Source organism: Lepisosteus platostomus, chromosome 1 (genome assembly GCF_059453375.1).
Source record: "Lepisosteus platostomus isolate fLepPlt1 chromosome 1, fLepPlt1.hap1, whole genome shotgun sequence".
Lineage (NCBI taxonomy): Eukaryota > Metazoa > Chordata > Actinopteri > Semionotiformes > Lepisosteidae > Lepisosteus > Lepisosteus platostomus.
Window position 1 is genome coordinate 724,052 of NC_142611.1, and position 18,912 is coordinate 742,963.

Consider the following 18,912-nt stretch of genomic DNA (forward strand, 5'->3'; position numbering starts at 1 on the left):
TAATGCAAATCTGTGATTTATGAGCTGACTGTCAAGATTCAGCCAAGCTCCAAACGGCAGCACTCAGCTTTAATAAGCAGGAGCCCATTCATAAGGCTGTCACTGAGGGCCGTCTGACTGTGCAGGGCAGTTCAAGTCCACTGACAGCCAGTGACCCAGGAGCCTGGGGACCAGGAAAAACATGGCAAACTGTAGCTTATGTTTGAAAAAGCTGCATAGGGAAGTGCAACCAGTCATGGTATTAGAGATTGCAGAATTATTTTAAGAGGTTAGTCGTGCATTTGTTGGTCTTCAAATGAGTACACATACAGTACATGGCGCTCAAGAAAAGTCAGCTTATTGTGTAAAGTCTGAAAACATTTAAGAACAATAAACCCTACTGTGAAATGAACGAGGGTTTGGAACCTGGTCTGCCTTCATCTCGCTGGGTTTTCAGGGACAACAGCTGACCAGAAAACTGACCATGTGGACACAGGGGACAAGAGCCAAGAGCCAAAGGCTATCACCAGAGATGAGCAGCAGCTGAGGAAAGGATGCCGGGAAGGACATTCTATGCTTGTGCCCCAGAGAGCAGGTGATTGGCATACGCTGGGATCTGTCTTCCTCCCAAGCGTCTGCTATGAACTGCCACACCCAGCTCAAGCAGCAGGTCTGGGAAAGTGCCCACGAAGTCTGCGTCCCAGCAGCCATACCCTGTTTCTCGTTGTTTCTCACTGCTCAGACAGGCAGCTGAAAGACCCTCACTCACCCTGTCAGTGCCCCCTGCATCGATACCACATTGCCATCCCGATTAGTCACATAAGGGAATTGAAACATTTCCTACGGCCTGACAAAGACTGCATGACCGCTCCTCCTCGACCTCTGTGGCATTTTCAGCACTAATTTAAACATCCTGAGGTGAAAGGCCGGCCCCGCGGCCCCTCGCTGTGCTGTTTCTCCCTGTCTTGGAGGGGCCGTGATGGAGATTGCTGGAGAGCGCATTCCGGTGACATCATGGCCATTTCTCCGCTTGTTTAGAAGATGTCAGAGAAGAGGAATGCCCTGTAACCAAAGACGCCTTCAAAGGCTTCCACAAGAGCAAATTAGAGACACTGAAAGGTGGAAATTGTGCCACATTGACCTAATTATTGATACAGACTCATAGCTTGTCTCTGCGTCACCAGGAGCAGGGGCGTCCTGGAAGAGGCATGTATCTTAGTGGGCAAAACACAGCCACAGCTCCTGTCCGCAGATGCCTGCTGCTCCATAGTCCAGCTTTTCAGTGTGACTTAAGTTACAGAGTTAACGGTGACTTAAGTTACAGAGTTTCGTGACAGTAACAAACGCTATTACAATGGAGTGTTATTCAGTTACTGCCACTGCCCCTGCACAAAGTCTAAACGCTGTGCATTCTCACACTTACAGGGACAGACATTGATAAATGGAGCAGGAGCAGAGCTGGAAAAAAATCAGCCTCAGCACCCATCCAGTAGGAAATCCCGTCTGTGACCCACAACACAACACCACCCGGCTAATGTGCTCTGGAATGAGCTGTGCTGGTCCCTCTCGTGACACTGCCTGCTGCTGGTCCCTGCCCTGTCCACTGCTCGTACACTTCTCTGCCTCAAACACAGAACAGTGAGGCAGCTGCAGAACAGCTAATCTCTTTCCTTCCCGTGTTATGCAATATTCACACTGTTATGAATTCTCCAGGCTTGAAAGGTGTCTCAGTGTCAGACATCAGACCAGATCAGGCTGGTTTCAGGTAGAGCATAAGATTCCAGATGTTTCCACAGGGGAGACCTCAGTGAGTCCTGCAAGAGGGCGGTTGTTTTTTCCTTAGCCTTGCCCACCCCATGCCACGCTTCCAGAAACACAAACTCTCTGCTGCTTCTGCAGCAGACACCCGCCACCGGCCCCAGCACAGTATTGTTCATGTCCTGCACAAAAACATCTCAGCGTGGCCCTGTCCTGGCAGGAGCTGATGGCTGAACCGCAGAGCTCTCGCACAGTCTTGTCCGTCAAACTTGAAGACCTGAGCTTTCTCCTCACGGGATTCCCACGTCCTCTGCGCACTGCTCTCTGGCCACTCCACAACACCAACATACAGTATAAACAAGGTTTAGCAATATTTCACTCATTCTGGACAGAAGACAGCACAGTGTCAGGAAATGGCCAGAACCACTTGACCTGACACAGCACAGCATCCTGCTGAAACACCTGAGGTTTGTGCTTGTGTGTTTCTTAATGAAACAAGATTTCCTCCAGAATCCTGCAGATGCAGCCACACCACCCGTTTCAGACGCGCGTCAGCTGTAAGGCTCCCGTTCTTGGGTTCCACCTGGACGTGCGCCGGTGTTCTGGTGGTGAGATGTGCGGAGTGACAGTAATCAGGACACGAGGCTCTGTGTTTCGATCCCCTCTGCGCACAGAGAGCCCCATTGTGCCCTGGTAAGAAGAGCAACACTGAAGGGGCATTGAGTTTATGAGCTTGCCTGAACGCTAGCTTCAGCCCGGAGACTGGCGGGCTGGAAGAATGGGTTTTCTTCTAATGGCAGGTAATTGCTACACAGGCAAAACAGGTTCGTAATGAGATGGAAATAATCACACTAATACCTTCTCCTATTAGAATTATTTCCGTCCAAGAAAACTAATTAAAATATGAGTATTAGCATTTATTTTTAAATCTTGCCAGCAGATAGTAGTTGTTAGCAATACAAAGCTCAGTCTTTCTGAAATGAGGTCTCATTTTCTTGTTTTTCCATTAGATAACATGTCCCAGTGAGTTACACGCTTGCCTGTAGAAGGTACCCATAACCTGCACATTGTGCCCGTGGCTCTGGCTCGGCCCTCTGAACTGGTGACACAGGACCGCAGGAGGCACTGCTCTGAGACACAGCTGTTCAGTCACGCGTGAGGCCAGTTGACATGCTGTTCCCCTGAGAGACTGCTGCTCACGTCTGAAGAGCTCATTAGTTCGCCAGCTCTCCAGACCTGTTGTAGCAGGAAACTGTGTACTGCAAAACGTATTTTCTATTCAGTTTAGCCAAGTGCTAACTTGTATCGTAGTTCACTGGGCATTGCTGATCGATAGGTTGCTCAAACCTGCAGACTAAAAAGGTATAAAATATTCTCTGGGACAAGGATGGAAATTTAGCACATTAGTGAGACACATCAGGAGTGTAAAAATGACAGGAAAAGAAAATATCAATGTACGGCAATGTCAAACTGTCAAGTTTCTAGCACATAATATTACTAGTACATAAAACTGTTTTACAGGGAACATTTGGTAGTAAATTCCAGAGAGCATTTATAAACTAAAACATCTCTGAGCAGTATGGTGTTTCTGCAGCTTCCTGGTTCAACATCACTGACACCTGACTCTCTCAATTATTTCAAGCAATTAAAAATAATTGATGGGTCACAGTCTTCTGGTAAAGAGCAAAGTGTGTTAGAGCTCCATAGAGTTTTATATGTTGAATATAAAATACAAATTCAGTTTCCTGTTTAAGTGAGGTGCTTAAGATACTGAAATCCAGCGGGTTGAATTTGTCAATCTGAGAATTGTGACTGCTGAGCTCAAGTGCCCTGTTGGTCGAATCTTTCCTGGACTGACAGACAAGCCCTTTCAGTCGGTGTAGGGCATCCCGGTCTTTAAACCCTGGACTCATTCCAGAGCAGCAAGACCTCCTCTGTAATACGGTGACCAACCTGTTCAGAGTATTTTTAATTTTACTAGTGCATCATCATTCATTTAAATGATCCGTTTAACTCTATATCCTAATATTTTTGTGCCTGTCTTATTGTTTCCCTGTGTTGCCTGGAAGATGGAAGTCACATGTCAACATAGGAACTTTTTAAGCAGCTACCTTTTGCACAGGTAGGCTCTCCAGACTCAGTGCTTCCCCTCGGCATCCTGCTGGCAGAGTTCAGGCTGCGAGACAGTTCAGTGGACTTTGCTCCCCGGTCCCCTTCAGCACAGTGGCGCCATTGTTCTGCCGTTGCCGTGCCGACCAGCTCCCTGCCTCAGGTGGGCTCGAACAGTGGGGTCACTCATCGGGCTGCAGTGCCCGCCCACACCACACGGAGGGCGGGCGCTAAACATTTCACCGCGTCTGAGCAGAGAAGGGATCGGCGCTACGCCTGTAAAAGGAGAACAAGTCAGCTAAGCGCAAAATCATAACATTGGCTGGGTCTTCTAAAGACATGTTTTTAGTGATCTGAATCGTCTGGTCTGACAATCCCTTGTCAGCTGGGATGGAGCTGGGAGTACCAGTGACCGTACAGTATAAACAGCCAGCCACCCCATCAAAACACGTCACTCACTACATAAGGCTTCTTTGTGGAAGTGTCCCAGTCTCTACTGACACTTTGCCTTTCAAACCTGGGATAAGATTTGTGATATCTGAGATATCTTTCTACAGGATGTGGTAATACAATTCAGAAAAAAAATCATTTCTGAATTAAATTAAAAGACTGAATAATTTCATTTAATTATTTATTTCCAGGACAAAAACCCATTAAAAAAAACTGAAAAAAGCTGAATCTGCCCAGAAGGAAGAAATCAAGCAGAGCTGCCTGAATAGACAGGACTTCTCCTGACCTAGTCTGACAGGGCTGGCGTGGTCCAGATGACACTCCTTTGCCTCAAAAGGCACTTGAGACGTTTTGAATGGATCCAGTGATGTGAAAAAAGATGTTCTCCCTGGCCTGCAGACCCCAGTGAGCCAGCCGCTGGAAAGGTGCCGCAGTAGGAGTGAATTCTGCTCGGCTGCTTTAACTGAGTGGCAGAGTGGCCTTCTCAGGCGCAGGGCTGTGCTTGTGCCAGTGCTCGAATATTAGTGACTTTCACAGTGGAAACAGACGATGCAGGTCATCTTGGAGCTTCTAGACTCCAGCTGTGTGTTCAGTTCAGGTACTTTGTCCAGAATGGCATGTTTCTTAATTAAATGAACACAGGGACCTCTCCCCCATAGAGAGGCCGTCCTGGTTTCTCAAATTCTTTAACCTTTTCACTACCAAGTGAATGTACTGTAGTGGGTTCAATGGACATCTCAGCACTCCCAGTACTCGGTTTTCTTATTTTTAATTAACTTTCACGCACACCTATTCACAGCAGGACAATCTACCGGAGTCTTGTGAGAGGAGGACCATGTTCAGGGGCAGCACCTGATATTTGAACCCAGATCCCCTGGCAGTGGAAGGACGTTTGTGAACACACTCTTCAGAAAGGCGGTTTTGAAGCTGCTCCCTGGGTCTGGACACAATGTGTTCCAGATGAGAGTTGTGCCCCCGACTCTAAATATACTTCATTCATTGTTGGAAATCCTCCTGAACAGAAAAGGGACACAGGATCAAAACCACATGTCCTCTGCGTGCCCTGTACTTTTCCTACACAGGAAATTTTGGGAATTTCCTGAGTTGGTTAAAATGTAAGAAGTCTGTTGTTCCGCTAGCTCTGCTGCAATTTTCCGTAATACCACAGGTACTGTATTGATATTAGTGAAGTCCTCATATCTTTCATATGTTGTACAATAAATACACAATCTGCTTGCATTTAACTTTTATTTGTCAGTTCCTTACATGTAAACTGAACTTCTAGGGCAGTGCATTGGCTTGCAGAATCCATCTCCCCAGGACAAATGTGTCCTGAGCTAATCAATAAACTGACCTGTTTGGATGCCTAGTACTTTAATGGGAAAAGCTAAGTGTAGTGTAGAACAGAAAGGAAGACGTTTTCCTCTTTTGACGATGTCAGGCATTACTGTGCTACAATGAAAGCAATTGTCATTGGCTCTCTTGCTCCAGGAGCAGGGCTGCTCAGTCCGGTTGTGTCCGGCACAAGGACATCCCATTTGAGTCCGCCCACATGTGGACTGCACCCTCCGAACCTGAACGCCACGGGCGCTTCTTTTTCAAGAGAACAGACATCAGACTGGGGCTGAAAGCTGGTTTCAGGCCATCATCCCGGGAGCTAATAGGATTCAGTCATTCGTAGCAGAGTGGAAGCAGTAGAAACGTTGCAGCAGTGAGCACGAATGCTGTACACGGCCCCTTAAGTCATGACAGCATCACACAGAAACGCAGGCCAACAGTGTAGGGCAAAGAAATCCGGGAAGTTTTAGAGAAACAGACCGGGGCCCATAAATAGCGCTGCTTGCCCAAAAATAGACATTGTAAGCTTTGTACAGCTTCCCAGGAAAGTTCTTGTTCTTATTTTAACATGGAGATTAACATTTTATCCCTTTTCCTGTTTATTTCATTTGAGGGGGGCGGTGAAATCCCTTGTGGTGGCGAACAGACAGAAAGTGTCCCCGGAAGAGCGAGCAGCCTGAACGCCCCAAACTTGTTTACTGGGAAATGATGTTCTAGATGTGCAGATTATTTCGACAGTCCGGGTGTCATAGATTGTTCAAGAACTTTGTTTTGTGGTTATTTCTATTATTCTTATCCACCATTTTAATACGTGCAAACGAAACACAAGCATGTGCCGTGAGGGAGATATAGTTTCAAATAAGGAATGTGCAATGTGTAAATGTTTAGTATGCAGATTGTGAGGTTTATTAGGATGCTGTATCGTCTTTTCTTGTTGAAAACCACCAGAGGTCTTCAGGTCAACCGGATGTTGCAGAACTATCACACAGCCTCTTGCACCTCGAGAGCAGCACAGCCCCAGACACACGACCACAACGACACAAACCATCCCCATCCAAGACTTCTGCACCTCGTCAGCCTCTTTGAGTTTAAAATCCGTTCTTGGCAGGTCGACAAGCTGAATTCTTCCACACGGAACATGAGCCCCTCCCAGAACACGAGACTGAAGGTGCGTTAGCCTTGCAGAGTGCTGCTTACCTTGAGACAGCTCAGCAGAGTGATCTCTCAGCACAGAAGTAGCTGCAGCCTAAGAGCTGTCTCCCCTGTTGGACTCCAACAAAAAATTCCAGTCAGCTGACAAGAATCAGGGATTCAGGAGCTCTCCCGCTGGGGCTCAAAGCGCAAAACCTAGAAAGCTGCTGCAGTCAGAAGTGCTTTTTAGTGCACAAGGCCTCCTGCTCTTATCTAATTGCTGTTTACTGTAGCTGGCTAATGGGCATTGTGTTTCGAATCCACCCATTGTAGGTCGAGACCCTGTTTTTGTCTTTCAGATTTACGGCAGGCTGTGGAATGAGGGGTTCTTGAAGTCCCGCTGTATTTCAAAGTGGGGGATCAAATGGCTGCCAAAGGCAATGGAGGTGATAATTCTCTCTATGATGTGCCCCTGCTGAAGCGTTAAGGCCAAATTATGCAGGAAGCCAACTGATTGCTAGGCTGTTTTGAAAAATACAAAAATAGCTTTTGACTTCAAGAGATGCACAGGAAGAGAGAAAGTCATTTCGCAGAGGATTCATGCATTTTAAAGAATGAAGAGATTTCCTGTAAATTCATTAAGCCCTGGAATACGAAGTGTCAGGTAAAGGTTAATTCCAGTTAAAGTATTTATAACACATTAATTATAGCCTTAAACATACGTAACTGAGAAATACTGTAAATAAGAACAAGCAGTATTTTTAGATCGCCTTATTTCTGAGTACATTTACTCAAACTTTTTTAGAGTTTAATAATTGATTCTGTTTATTGGTGTCTTGGTTCCCCCCCACAGAAACACTGTGAATGACTGGAGATTCACAGGAGATTCGACAGCAGAGCAGTTTGCCTGGACAAGATTTTCTTCCATCCTCATTCCTGTGACCCAGGGGGTAATTGCTGGGGAGGCCACCAGGAATTCACTGGGATGCAGTAAAGAGGCCAATCAGTTTGTGAAGCTATTGATGCTGAGGGTTTCTGCCCCAGGGATACACTCAGCCAGTTTGCCCACTAGGACTTTGTTTTTGAGGGTCTTAGTTCTAACCTGATTGCTTGTTTTCACAGTGGACATGGTATTTGTTGAGAAAACAGGACAACTGTTTACTGCAATGATTGGAAGTTTGATATCTTGATCCTGGAAGCCTTTGAACAAGCTTGCAAACATAAACTATGCTCAACTGCAGGCGTTGAGACAGGAGATGACTGCTACTATTTCCACAGTTTTAGTATCTTAGCTACAGAAGATCAAGTCAGGGCTGTGGAAGTGACTGCACACGGTCTTGAAGAAGAAGTGTGGTGGAGCACAAGAAGAATAAGAGGTGGAGAAGATAACACGTAAGAACTGTTACAAACAAGAGGAGCCATTCGGCCACTCAACTCAATTAAGTGACTACTTAATTGATGCAAGGGTCTCATAAAGCTGTGTCTTAAAAGAAACTAGTGTATTGGCTTCACCAACATGGCTGAGTAGCTTGTTCCACACTCCCGCAACCCTCAGTATGAAGTGTCTCCTGTTTTAAATGCACTTCCATACATATCCATCCTTGGCCTCTGGTTCATGTTTCACTGATCATTCTGCAGAAATATGCTGGTTTGACTTTGCCACACCCTTGAAGGACTTTGAATACCCCTATCAGGGTCCCTGAAAGGTTCAGATCCTGCAACCTGTTTTCTAAGTGAGGCCTTACCTGCAAGTTATACAGATTCAACCCCTTGATTTAAAATTTTAATTGCTTCCCCACATTGTCTAGGAGATGGAAATGATGTGTCAATGGACATACAGTAAGCATAAGCCTCTTCTAGCTCAGTGCTTCACAATTTATGTTTAAAACTTGTTTTTTTTTACCGACTAAATATTCCCTGCACTTGTCTACATTAAATGTCACTTGCCAGAAGTTTGCCCTGTCGCACATTTTATCTAAATCACTTTTATTGTCCTGCTTCTACAGTATTTTCTAATATCACCTGCAAACTGGATTCGTTTACTGTTCTGGAATGTGGATCGTTGATGTAAACTCAAAAGGGCAGCGCTTGTGGTGCAGAGCCCTGGGTTACTGCACTCATCACACCACTCCGGAGACTGGGGAGAGGAGGAGAGAAGAGAGGAGAGGGCTACTGCACTCATCACACCACTCCGGAGACTGAGGAGAGGAGGAGAGAGGAGAGGAGAGGGCTACTGCACTCATCACACCACTCCGGAGAGGGAGAGGGGAGAGGGGAGAGAGGAGAGAGGAGAGAGGAGGAGGAGAGGAGAGGAGAGAGGAAGAAGGGAGAAGAGGCAGTGGGAGGGGAATGCTTACGTGTTCAGGATTTCATCCAGAGAACTGCCCACCGCCTGCAGCCTGTAAAGTGAAAGTGTTAACAGCAATTATTTAAATTGACATCAAAAGAATGATCATGCAGGAAAAATAAAATTGTACATTTCTATGCAGTTTCAAACCATGTCTTTGATGTATCCAGGACTCTATCCTTAACTAAAACATCAGTCGCCTATTCTGAAAGCATCTGGATATAACAGGCAGGGTCTCTGAGCCTGCCCTTTCACACGGGCCCAGCTGCTACCGTGAAGAACTGGCGCAGGTTTCTGCTGGGTGGCTGGGTGGCTCAGTCTGAAATGGCAATACCTCACCCCACATACCTACAGGTCTGAAGTATTTTAATACTCCCATCTGCCCACTGCAGTCCCAGCTCCAGTGAGGTATAAAATAAAGGCATTGGTCTGCCTCATGAATGTCCTGGGTCTTTGCCCCACTGAAGCCCTCTCTTAAATTATTGCACCAGTCCATACCTGGGTGGCAATGTACAGCTGAGATTTGAGCTCCGAGCTCCATTCATTTTCCTTCCCCCAGCTGGGCCCAGACCACTGAGCCGCGCCGAGCTGGAGATGGAGGAGGCGGGGTCATGGAACACTGATTTAATGGTGCGTTACGTCTTCCACTAATGCAGCTTCCCAGTCCTGCTCATCATGCACCCTGATCTCCTGTGGTTTATCTGGAACTTCGGTTATATCGATAAGTGCTTGAATGTAACAGCTCGCAAGTATTTTTCAAGTAGCTCTTTAAAGACGGGAGAAGGGATTTAAAAAGTAGGAAGAAGCCAGTCAATGTTTGTCTCTTTTTCTCAGTACTTTGTTTTCAAGGACTCTTGTGGACCTATACAGCCACACTACTCGGAGGAGGGGCAGTGGCAGGGAGATGGCAGCCCAAGCCGTGTCAGTGCATCAGTTGCTTCAAGCGGTTTAACCGACGGAGCCGAGCTGGAATGAAGACAGAAAAAGGAGAAGTCCAGGACCAAGCCTGGGAAACGCCCCTCCCCATTTTCTCCCAAACTGACCTCCAAAACACCTTTGATTACAACTGTGCAGACGAAAATCTGCAGGTAAGGATATATGGTGACCTTTCCACTTCCCCACTGTGTAGAAAGCCCTCATCTGTAAATGTGTTGAAGTACAGAACACCTTCACAAATCAAAACAAATCATTACGGTCTGTGTTTACCCATGAGTATTTAATACACTGCAAAAAGTTGCCTCAGCTCAATCACAATCCATGAAGTAATGCAAAAGCTTCTCTCCCCCACCTTGTTCTGCGCGACATAAGGACAACTGCAAAAGTACACCCTGTCCCTCACATCACTAACGAGCCCAACCACTTCCAAAACCTCTCATCAACACATTCTAACAGCAGCTTTAATCTTCCCCCTTTGAAAAGTTTATGAGGAATGTATCTGTTTGAACAGATCCCTTTAAGGTATACATGATGTGCACTGGCAATTACATCTGTAAACCCAAAATGAAGGTTTAACTGCATGTACAATGTGTTCTTGTTTATTCAAATTACAGCATCTTTTCTGAAGCTTAGAACATGAGAGAACTAAAACCTTCAGATGAGGTTTCTAGATTATAGATCTACACATCTTTACTGCTGCTTGGCAGCATCCAGAAAGCAATAGTAAGGTCTAGGATTAATTTAATTACAGCAAATCCTACAGATCAACGAAGACTCCCAAGATTAAGGATATAAAACATTTCTTCTTTCTACATCCCTATTTCAGAGACAGGGCCCTCCCCCCCACAAGAAAAAAAAAACACGCTTCACCCTCCACCAACACAGTTCACTTGGCTCTGAACAACCCCAAGAGTGATCCCTTGAATAGTACACAGCAGCCCCAAACCACGTAATGCAACACTCGGCCCATTTCAACAGTTTCACTGCTCATCCTAAGTAGGGGCACCTTAAAAACATAAAACCTTTACAGGACATTTTTGCATGTTATCACATCTGAACCTGCAGTGGCTATTTACAACAGGACTGTAAAAATTCTAGTTCACTCCACTGTAATCTTCTGAGCTGTTCAACTGTTCCTTTATCTTCCTATTCACACCCACTATGAGCACAATCAGGAATTTCTTTTATTTCTCTCAAGAACAATCAAGAAAGGTCTTGAGATGTGATCGCGCAGCACACGATTTCCACTCCTTGTGGGTTTAGACTTGAATGATAATCTGAAGAACATTTGACATGTAAACACTCTGTAAAACAGTATAATGTGAAAGAGCATGTCATCTGCCGAGTATAGTGTTCATATAGTGAAGGTAATGCGAGTTGCAAAATTACAAAAACGTAAAACCCTAAAGGTGGAAAGTTTTGTGTTAACAGGGCAACAAAGCAGGAACCGCGAGGACACTTTCTATAAATGAAACACTAACACATAGCTTGCCACGTCCATTTAATTCAATGTGCAGAACAAGCAATATCACTTTTGGACGCATACAGTAGTGTACAAAGCAGCAGCTTTACAGAACGTTACTAATAATCATCCCGTGGGTTAGTCATCTCCTGCATCTTAGGTTTTTCATCTTCGTGTGCCTGACGTCTGCTGAAAAAGATTAAGTTAAAACTATGAAACATCCATCCCATTCCCGAAGCATTAAAATAAAGGCTTGACAGTACAGGGTTAGGGTAATGAGTGAGGCCCCCCACAACACATCAGCACCCATCTCCCCCCCCCACAGGTAACAGCACATCCTGGCATTCTCCCGCTAGCCAATGGCAGCTCAAGGAAATCGTGACATCACAAAGGTGTGTGGACGCTGCCCTACCACCCACACACTAAAACTAACTGGGTACTGCAGTATGGTCTTTTTGGGCCCTGGCTGTATTTCCTAAAGGATGCTTCCCACTGAAACGAAGGATACCCGAAGTAAGGGGTACACATTACAGAGAACAAAGCTTTGCATTCCAGTATAGCACAAGGACGGAGCCCCCCGGGTGATACACTGGGACTGCTTAAAGAGCTGCCGATTAACTGCACCAATGCGTCTTTTGAAAGGGGAAGGAACCCGGAGCATCCAGAGAAAACGCCACAAGTAATGTTTTCACACAACTGATTTCTGTCAAGACACGAGCCACAAGCGCTGCACGCGGGCCAACTTGTTCCTCCCGACAGGATCGGAACCAGAGACGGCACCTCTGCTTCGGGTTTAAGAGAGGAGTGCTGTTCCCCCCTGTGTTGGCCACCCAAGACACTGACAGTCTTAAATGGGCAAAGCTTTAAGGGGACATCTGTTCATCAGGACTACTTCACTCACCTTCAGAGCAGTGCAGAGAATGAATTTCATGCCCAGTGCGCACACAGACTCCATTCCACACCTTGAAAAGATCAAAAACACAGGTGTTAACATTGTTGTCCTGTTGGCCACACTGCAAAGGTACATCTTACTCCACAACTGTCTCTACTGCAGGCACTTCAACTGCAGTGCACAGAGATTCCCAGTTCTACAAGCTCCTATACAAGGGTGTACAGGTGAAGTTTGCACTCAGTGCTGTACTGCCCTTGGTCCTAGTAAACTGGACTTGATTTTGTGCTAAAACACAAGAGCCTCCCAATTTCTCTATGAGACGTGCTCCAAGATGGAGAGACAAGATTTGATGTTGCTTAAATTTCAACAGCCATCAAGCGACAGACAGAAGTTTAATACTTTATACAGTTACAAATAAAACATGTAACGACACAGTACAATTTTAACTTCTTTTATTCACAAATAAATTGTGAATAAACCATCAAATTGCCTGAAACATCCCCATCTACTCCCAACTTGAATACAGAACAGATCTGAGCTCTGGACACACTAGACACATGACATCCTCAGTTCCAGAGTAAATGTGTTCCTCACGACAGGATCCGAACCAGAGACGGCACCTCTGCTTCGGGTTTAAGAGAGGAGTGCTGTTCCCCCCTGTGTTGGCCACCCAAGACACTGACAGCCTTAAATGGGCAAAGCTTTAAGGGGACATCTGTTCATCAGGACTACTTCACTCACCTTCAGAGCAGAGCAGAGAATGAATTTCATGCCCAGTGCGCACACAGACTCCACACCTTGAGAACATTAAAAAGCAGGTGTTAACCTTTCTTATTGGCCACATTGCATACGTCTTACTCCACAACTGTCTCTACTGCAGGCACTTCAACTGCAGTGCACAGAGATTCCCAGTTCTACAAGCTCTGCACCTGGAAGGAGCCCCAGTGATCCCTAAAGAGACCTGCAGATCCCAGACCGAGAGAGGAGGCAGACACTGCAGCTGCACCACCTCACCTCCAGGGGGCTCCACACCTGCACACTTGGGTGTGGACAGGAGATTTGAACCCAGTGCTGTACTGCCCTTGGCCGAGCAAACTGGACTTGACTTTGTGCTAAAACACAAGACCTCCGAGCGGCTCTTGGGGGTCAAGCCTTGGTCATGTCACTAGCCGACTGTGACTGGGACTCCCCTGGCAGTGCCGCAGGGGGACGCTAGTGCCAGTCCGCCAGGGGGCTCTTGGCTCTCAGTGGCCCCTCCCATCCCATTCGCGACTGGGGACCAGTGGGGCTGTGGGATACCAGTTAGCATTGGGCCTCCTGCTGACAGGCGGCACGAAGCTGGGGGTCAGAGATCGCCCACATCTTGTCCACCTGCGCACAGCTGAACACAGAACATCTGGAGTTTCAAAATCAGGCGGGCATGGCGAGAACAGCTGGCGACGCTCAAAACGGGTCTATAAATCTTCAGCCAGATGAACTGCTGCTCTTGTGATACAGCCAGGCCTAGACTCAGCTCACTGCTTTCTTTGATCCCTGGAGCCTCCCAATTTCTCCACGGGACGTGTTCCAAGATGGACAGATGAGATTCGAAGTTGCTTAAATTTCAACAGCCATCAACTGACAGTCAGAAGTTTAATACTTCAGATAGTTTTGAAGCAAAACGTATAACTTTAAGGAACAATTTTTATTGGTCTTTTATTCACAAATGACAGTGTGAATAACCCATCAAATTGCCTGTAACATAACCATATAATCCCAGCTTGAATACAGAACAGATCTGAGCTCTGGACACACTAGACACATCACGTCTGCAGTTCCAGAGTAAATGTGTTCCTCCCGACAGGATCCGAACCAGAGACGGCACCTCTGCTTCGGGTTTAAGAGAGGAGTGCTGTTCCCCCCTGTGTTGGCCACCCAAGACACTGACAGTCTTAAATGGGCAAAGCTTTAAGGGGACATCTGTTCATCAGGACTACTTCACTCACCTTCAGAGCAGTGCAGAGAATGAATTTCATGCCCAGTGCGCGCACAGACTCCATTCCACACCTTGAAAAGATCAAAAACACAGGTGTTAACATTGTTGTCCTGTTGGCCACACTGCAAAGGTACATCTTACTCCACAACTGTCTCTACTGCAGGCACTTCAACTGCAGTGCACAGAGATTCCCAGTTCTACAAGCTCCTATACAAGGGTGTACAGATGAAGTTTGCACTCAGTGCTGTACCGCCCTTGGTCCTAGTAAACTGGACTTGATTTTGTGCTAAAACACAAGAGCCTCCCAATTTCTCTATGAGACGTGCTCCAAGATGGAGAGACAAGATTTGATGTTGCTTAAATTTCAACAGCCATCAAGCGACAGACAGAAGTTTAATACTTTATACAGTTACAAATAAAACATGTAACGGCACAGTACAATTTTAACTTCTTTTATTCACAAATAAATTGTGAATAAACCATCAAATTGCCTGAAACATCCCCATCTACTCCCAACTTGAATACAGTCAGAAGTTTAATACTTCATACACTTTTGAAGTTAAACATGTAACTTTACGGTACAATTGTAATTACTTGTTTTCACAAATAATTGTGAATAACCCATCAAATTGCCTGTAACATAACCATCTAATCCCGGCTTGAATACAGAACAGATCTGAGCTCTGGACACACTAGACACATGACATCCTCAGTTCCAGAGTAAATGTGTTCCTCACGACAGGATCCGAACCAGAGACGGCACCTCTGCTTCGGGTTTAAGAGAGGAGTGCTGTTCCCCCCTGTGTTGGCCACCCAAGACACTGACAGCCTTAAATGGGCAAAGCTTTAAGGGGACATCTGTTCATCAGGACTACTTCACTCACCTTCAGAGCAGTGCAGAGAATGAATTTCATGCCCAGTGCGCACACAGACTCCACACCTTGAGAACATTAAAAAGCAGGTGTTAACCTTTCTTACTGGCCACATTGCATACGTCTTACTCCACAACTGTCTCTACTGCAGGCACTTCAACTGCAGTGCACAGAGATTCCCAGTTCTACAAGCTCTGCACCTGGGAGGAGCCCCAGTGATCCCTAAAGAGACCTGCAGATCCCAGACCGAGAGAGGAGGCAGACACTGCGGCTGCACCACCTCACCTCCAGGGGGCTCCACACCCAGTGCTGTACTGCCCTTGGCCGAGCAAACTGGACTTGACTTTGTGCCAAAACACAGGACCTCCCGAGCGGCTCTTGGGGGTCAAGCCTTGGTCATGTCACTAGCCGACTGTGACTGGGACTCCCCTGGCAGTGCCGCAGGGGGACGCTAGTGCCAGTCCGCCAGGGGGCTCTTGGCTCTCAGTGGCCCCTCCCATCCCATTCGCGACTGGGGACCAGTGGGGCTGTGGGATACCAGTTAGCACTGGGCCTCCTGCTGACAGGTGGCACAGCCTATGACATGAACATGGGGGTCAGTGGAGATCACCCACAGGTCTCGTCTACCTGCGCACAGCCGCAGGGCTCAAAGCCAGACCTGAGCGCAGAACAACTGGCGGCGATTCATAATCAGGCCGGCACGAGAAGGACAGCTCGTGACTCTCAAATTAAACCAGGTCTAAAAATCTACAGCCAGATGAACTGCTGCTCTTGTGTTACAGCCAGGCCTAGACTCAGCTCACTGCTTTCTTTGATCCCTGGAGCCTCCCAATTTCTCCACGGGACGTGTTCCAAGATGGACAGACAAGAGTCGATGTTGCTTAAGATTTCAACAGCCATCAACTGACAGTCAGAAGTTTAATACTTCATACACTTTTGAAGTTAAACATGTAACTTTACGGTACAATTGTAATTACTTGTTTTCACAAATAATTGTGAATAACCCATCAAATTGCCTGTAACATAACCATCTAATCCCGGCTTGAATACAGAACAGATCTGAGCTCTGGACACACTAGACACATGACATCCTCAGTTCCAGAGTAAATGTGTTCCTCACGACAGGATCCGAACCAGAGACGGCACCTCTGCTTCGGGTTTAAGAGAGGAGTGCTGTTCCCCCCTGTGTTGGCCACCCAAGACACTGACAGTCTTAAATGGGCAAAGCTTTAAGGGGATACAAAACCATTAAGACTGCATACCTTCCTGTCGAACCCGGAGCCACGACTACACCGCGATGGCTGGAGGACAGCATCGCCCGTCAGGGGGCTGCAATTGAAAAGACAACCTGTCAATCAGCCAGTCTCACTCTCATACACAGCACCTTTCAACACAGGGCCCTGGTGAGGCTTGTCGAGACGCGTCCACAGTCACAACCGCGAACCAGCGGGGGACCGTTCCATTGCGGCATTCAGAAACAAAAGACGAACATGGTGCATCGATCCAGTTTAAAAAAATAAGCCTCCCACAGAGAACTACTATAGCATACAAAGCAAGCACCACCCCTATGTGCACGCCAGCACTAGAATAAGAAAACGCCTGGTGTGTCCTGACGGTACTCGTGAGACCGCGCGTGTGAATCTAACCGTCTCCAGTGTCACCCCTGCGTGCCCGCTCTGCGGTCCACCAGTGCAACGCCTCCAGGTCATCACTTCGACTGGGACAGTATCGACATCGGAGCTCTGACACTCAGCTCCCACAGGGCCGGGGCTCCTGGCTTTTGTTCCAAACTGGGCAGCGAGTGGCTGACCATTTCCCTCATCTTACAGGCGATCACACAGATCTTCCACGTGATCGAGGGCTACCGCTACCTGTAACTCCCCCCGACGCCAGCCCGGTCAGAAGCACTACAGTGAGGTCACCAATTAAAATAACTTAGACCCACCCTGGAGCAGACCGCAGCTGGAACACGAATCCAAAGAAAACAGGACCCTGCAGGACCCCCGATTCAGACGACACCCGAGAGGGGTCGCTCGTCACGCAACAGACCAAGGCGATCAGGACCTACTTCAGGACTCGGGGCAGAGAGGGCACTCATCTGTCCTCCCGTGTCGGACACGGAACGCCGCAGGCCCGCCCCCAGCTGTGGAAACACAAAAACGAGATTTTTTTCCCCTCCTTCTTTAAAGGAGAAAGACGCACCGACATCAAGGCGCTTCCGCGTGGAGCCCGGACCGGGTATCCCAGACCTGCTGGTGTGAAGAGCACAGTGCTGCGGGCTCCAAACGGAGGAAGAAAGGGCCGCATTTATATTTATCCGCCCCTTTCCTGGCTGGGAGGGGAAACCAGCCACAGCTCACAATGCAAACGCAGTTATCACCGAAAGCAGTTCAAGTAGGGAGCTGCGTCAGCATGCGTGAGCTGCAAAGGAACGAGTAAAAGTTTATTCCTGCTGAAAAGAGAAGGAAAACACTAAGTTTCGGCTGTGGAGCCTTCTTCAGCCTTCACAGCCGAAACTTCGTGTTTCTTTTCTTCTCTTTTCAGCATAGAATAAAATTTTACTTGTTCCATTACCAGAGAAATACTAGCAGACGGTTCGTTCGACAAAGCTACGCAAGACGGAAACGTGGGCAAACCCGTCAGGAAAAGGCGATAACAAAACGAAACAGCAAAATCCGCATGCCACGTGGTCGCTGAAAAACCCAACTCCCCGTACAGCCTCAGCACACAACCGCGCCGCGACCTCCCCAAGCACTGCAAAGTGCATTATTACTGCGTCGCAATTCCGCTAAGCAAATTTTAATCACGTAAAAAGGCTACACTACTGCTTCCTCCTACCTCTCTGAACTACACGGTTTGTTAACTACCAGGGGTAGACAGCCGGAGGCCTGTGCAGCACAAACCGCCCCCCCCCAGAAAACAAAGGATCCCCCAATAACTAACCATCCAGCTGATGAATAATAACGCGGGACATTGCACTCGCGTTCCCACACAGAAACGCTAGCTGCTGCGTCCCTCTGCGCCATTTCATTTCACGATTTCTCCAAATCTGCACAACGCCCGCACAGCCCGCGCGTCTGTCCACCGCGCGGCCCAGGAGGAAGAGGAGGAGCGCCGGTGCATGCTGGGAAACTAGCGAGCCCCGGAGCCCGGCCTCCTTCGTTAAAGGCGCAGCTCTGCACGTCACTGGCTCGACACAGCAGGCCATCGCCAGAACAGTTTGAGCGGGTGGGCAATTGGTTTGAACCGGGGGGGTGGGTTTGAGCGTCTATTTGAGACTCTACAGACGATGGTTACCTAATCAACGCCACAATATAGAAGGCACAGTCAAAAGTATTTCAGGTGGGACAGTAACTAAGAGGGAGGCCATTCAGGAATGAAAACAGGGGGCGTTTTTAACACAAATGTTCATGGGGGGTCTGGAACACACTACCCAGCAGAGCTGCTGAAGAAGATTCCCTGGGATCTTTCAAAATATGGCGGGATGAGTTCTTGAATTCATTGAGCAGCTTCCAGCCTGATGAGCAAGCAGGGTCAAACAGTCTGACTCGTCTTCTCTCTGACATGACATACTCTGCAGTGCAGAACATACTGTACATTCACAGATACACACTGGAGCAAAAACCTTCGAAAAACACTTCATTTTTATTGTCATCTGATGGT

The 18,912-nt window shown here is 47.4% G+C and overlaps 1 protein-coding gene, 1 long non-coding RNA gene and 5 other non-coding genes across 36 annotated transcripts; all 7 read right to left on the reverse strand.

Annotated features, from left to right (window-relative positions):
• Positions 1-11,532: 11,532 nt before the first annotated feature.
• LOC148677434 (uncharacterized) lies at positions 11,533-18,365 on the reverse strand. 30 transcript variants are annotated; one of them, XR_015936055.1, is made up of 8 exons: positions 18,193-18,362; positions 17,299-17,392; positions 16,512-16,578; positions 15,262-15,317; positions 14,388-14,448; positions 13,144-13,199; positions 12,412-12,472; positions 11,533-11,699 (listed from the first exon to the last, which is right to left on the reverse strand). XR_015936055.1 is itself a non-coding variant. In XM_088629858.1 (6 exons), the coding sequence occupies exons 1-6, from the start codon at positions 18,273-18,275 to the stop codon at positions 11,653-11,655; spliced, it is 372 nt and encodes a 123-aa protein (XP_088485984.1). In that variant the 5' UTR covers positions 18,276-18,365; the 3' UTR covers positions 11,533-11,652. The 30 variants fall into 30 exon arrangements, 3 of the variants coding, with proteins under 3 accessions (XP_088485984.1, XP_088485904.1, XP_088486072.1); XR_015936064.1 differs by lacking the exon at positions 15,262-15,317 and having other exon boundaries at positions 17,318-17,392; positions 18,193-18,361; XR_015936099.1 differs by lacking the exon at positions 14,388-14,448 and having other exon boundaries at positions 11,533-11,696; positions 17,318-17,392; positions 18,193-18,361.
• On the reverse strand, positions 12,252-12,369 carry LOC148677435 (small nucleolar RNA SNORA26). The gene has a single exon (XR_015940301.1). It is a non-coding gene; the product is annotated as a small nucleolar RNA SNORA26 (small nucleolar RNA).
• On the reverse strand, positions 12,984-13,101 carry LOC148677436 (small nucleolar RNA SNORA26). The gene has a single exon (XR_015940293.1). It is a non-coding gene; the product is annotated as a small nucleolar RNA SNORA26 (small nucleolar RNA).
• On the reverse strand, positions 13,200-14,381 carry LOC148677437 (uncharacterized). Its single transcript, XR_015936282.1, has 2 exons — positions 13,468-14,381; positions 13,200-13,434 (listed from the first exon to the last, which is right to left on the reverse strand). It is a non-coding gene; the product is annotated as an uncharacterized LOC148677437 (long non-coding RNA).
• On the reverse strand, positions 14,228-14,345 carry LOC148677438 (small nucleolar RNA SNORA26). The gene has a single exon (XR_015940296.1). It is a non-coding gene; the product is annotated as a small nucleolar RNA SNORA26 (small nucleolar RNA).
• On the reverse strand, positions 15,102-15,219 carry LOC148677439 (small nucleolar RNA SNORA26). The gene has a single exon (XR_015940294.1). It is a non-coding gene; the product is annotated as a small nucleolar RNA SNORA26 (small nucleolar RNA).
• Positions 16,357-16,474, reverse strand: LOC148677440 (small nucleolar RNA SNORA26). Its single transcript, XR_015940300.1, has one exon. It is a non-coding gene; the product is annotated as a small nucleolar RNA SNORA26 (small nucleolar RNA).
• Positions 18,366-18,912: the final 547 nt, after the last annotated feature.

Excerpts from the sequence above, each read along its gene's own strand:
- LOC148677434 (XM_088629778.1), bottom strand. The coding sequence starts at position 18,275 with ATGGCGCAGAGGGACGCAGCAGCTAGCGTTTCTGTGTGGGAACGCGAG. Across the intron at positions 16,579-18,192 it reads TATTATTCATCAGCTGGATG|CCCCCTGACGGGCGATGCTG; the intron begins GTTAGTTATTGG and ends TTTCAATTGCAG. Across the intron at positions 11,700-12,411 it reads TTCTCTGCACTGCTCTGAAG|CAGACGTCAGGCACACGAAG; the intron begins GTGAGTGAAGTA and ends AATCTTTTTCAG.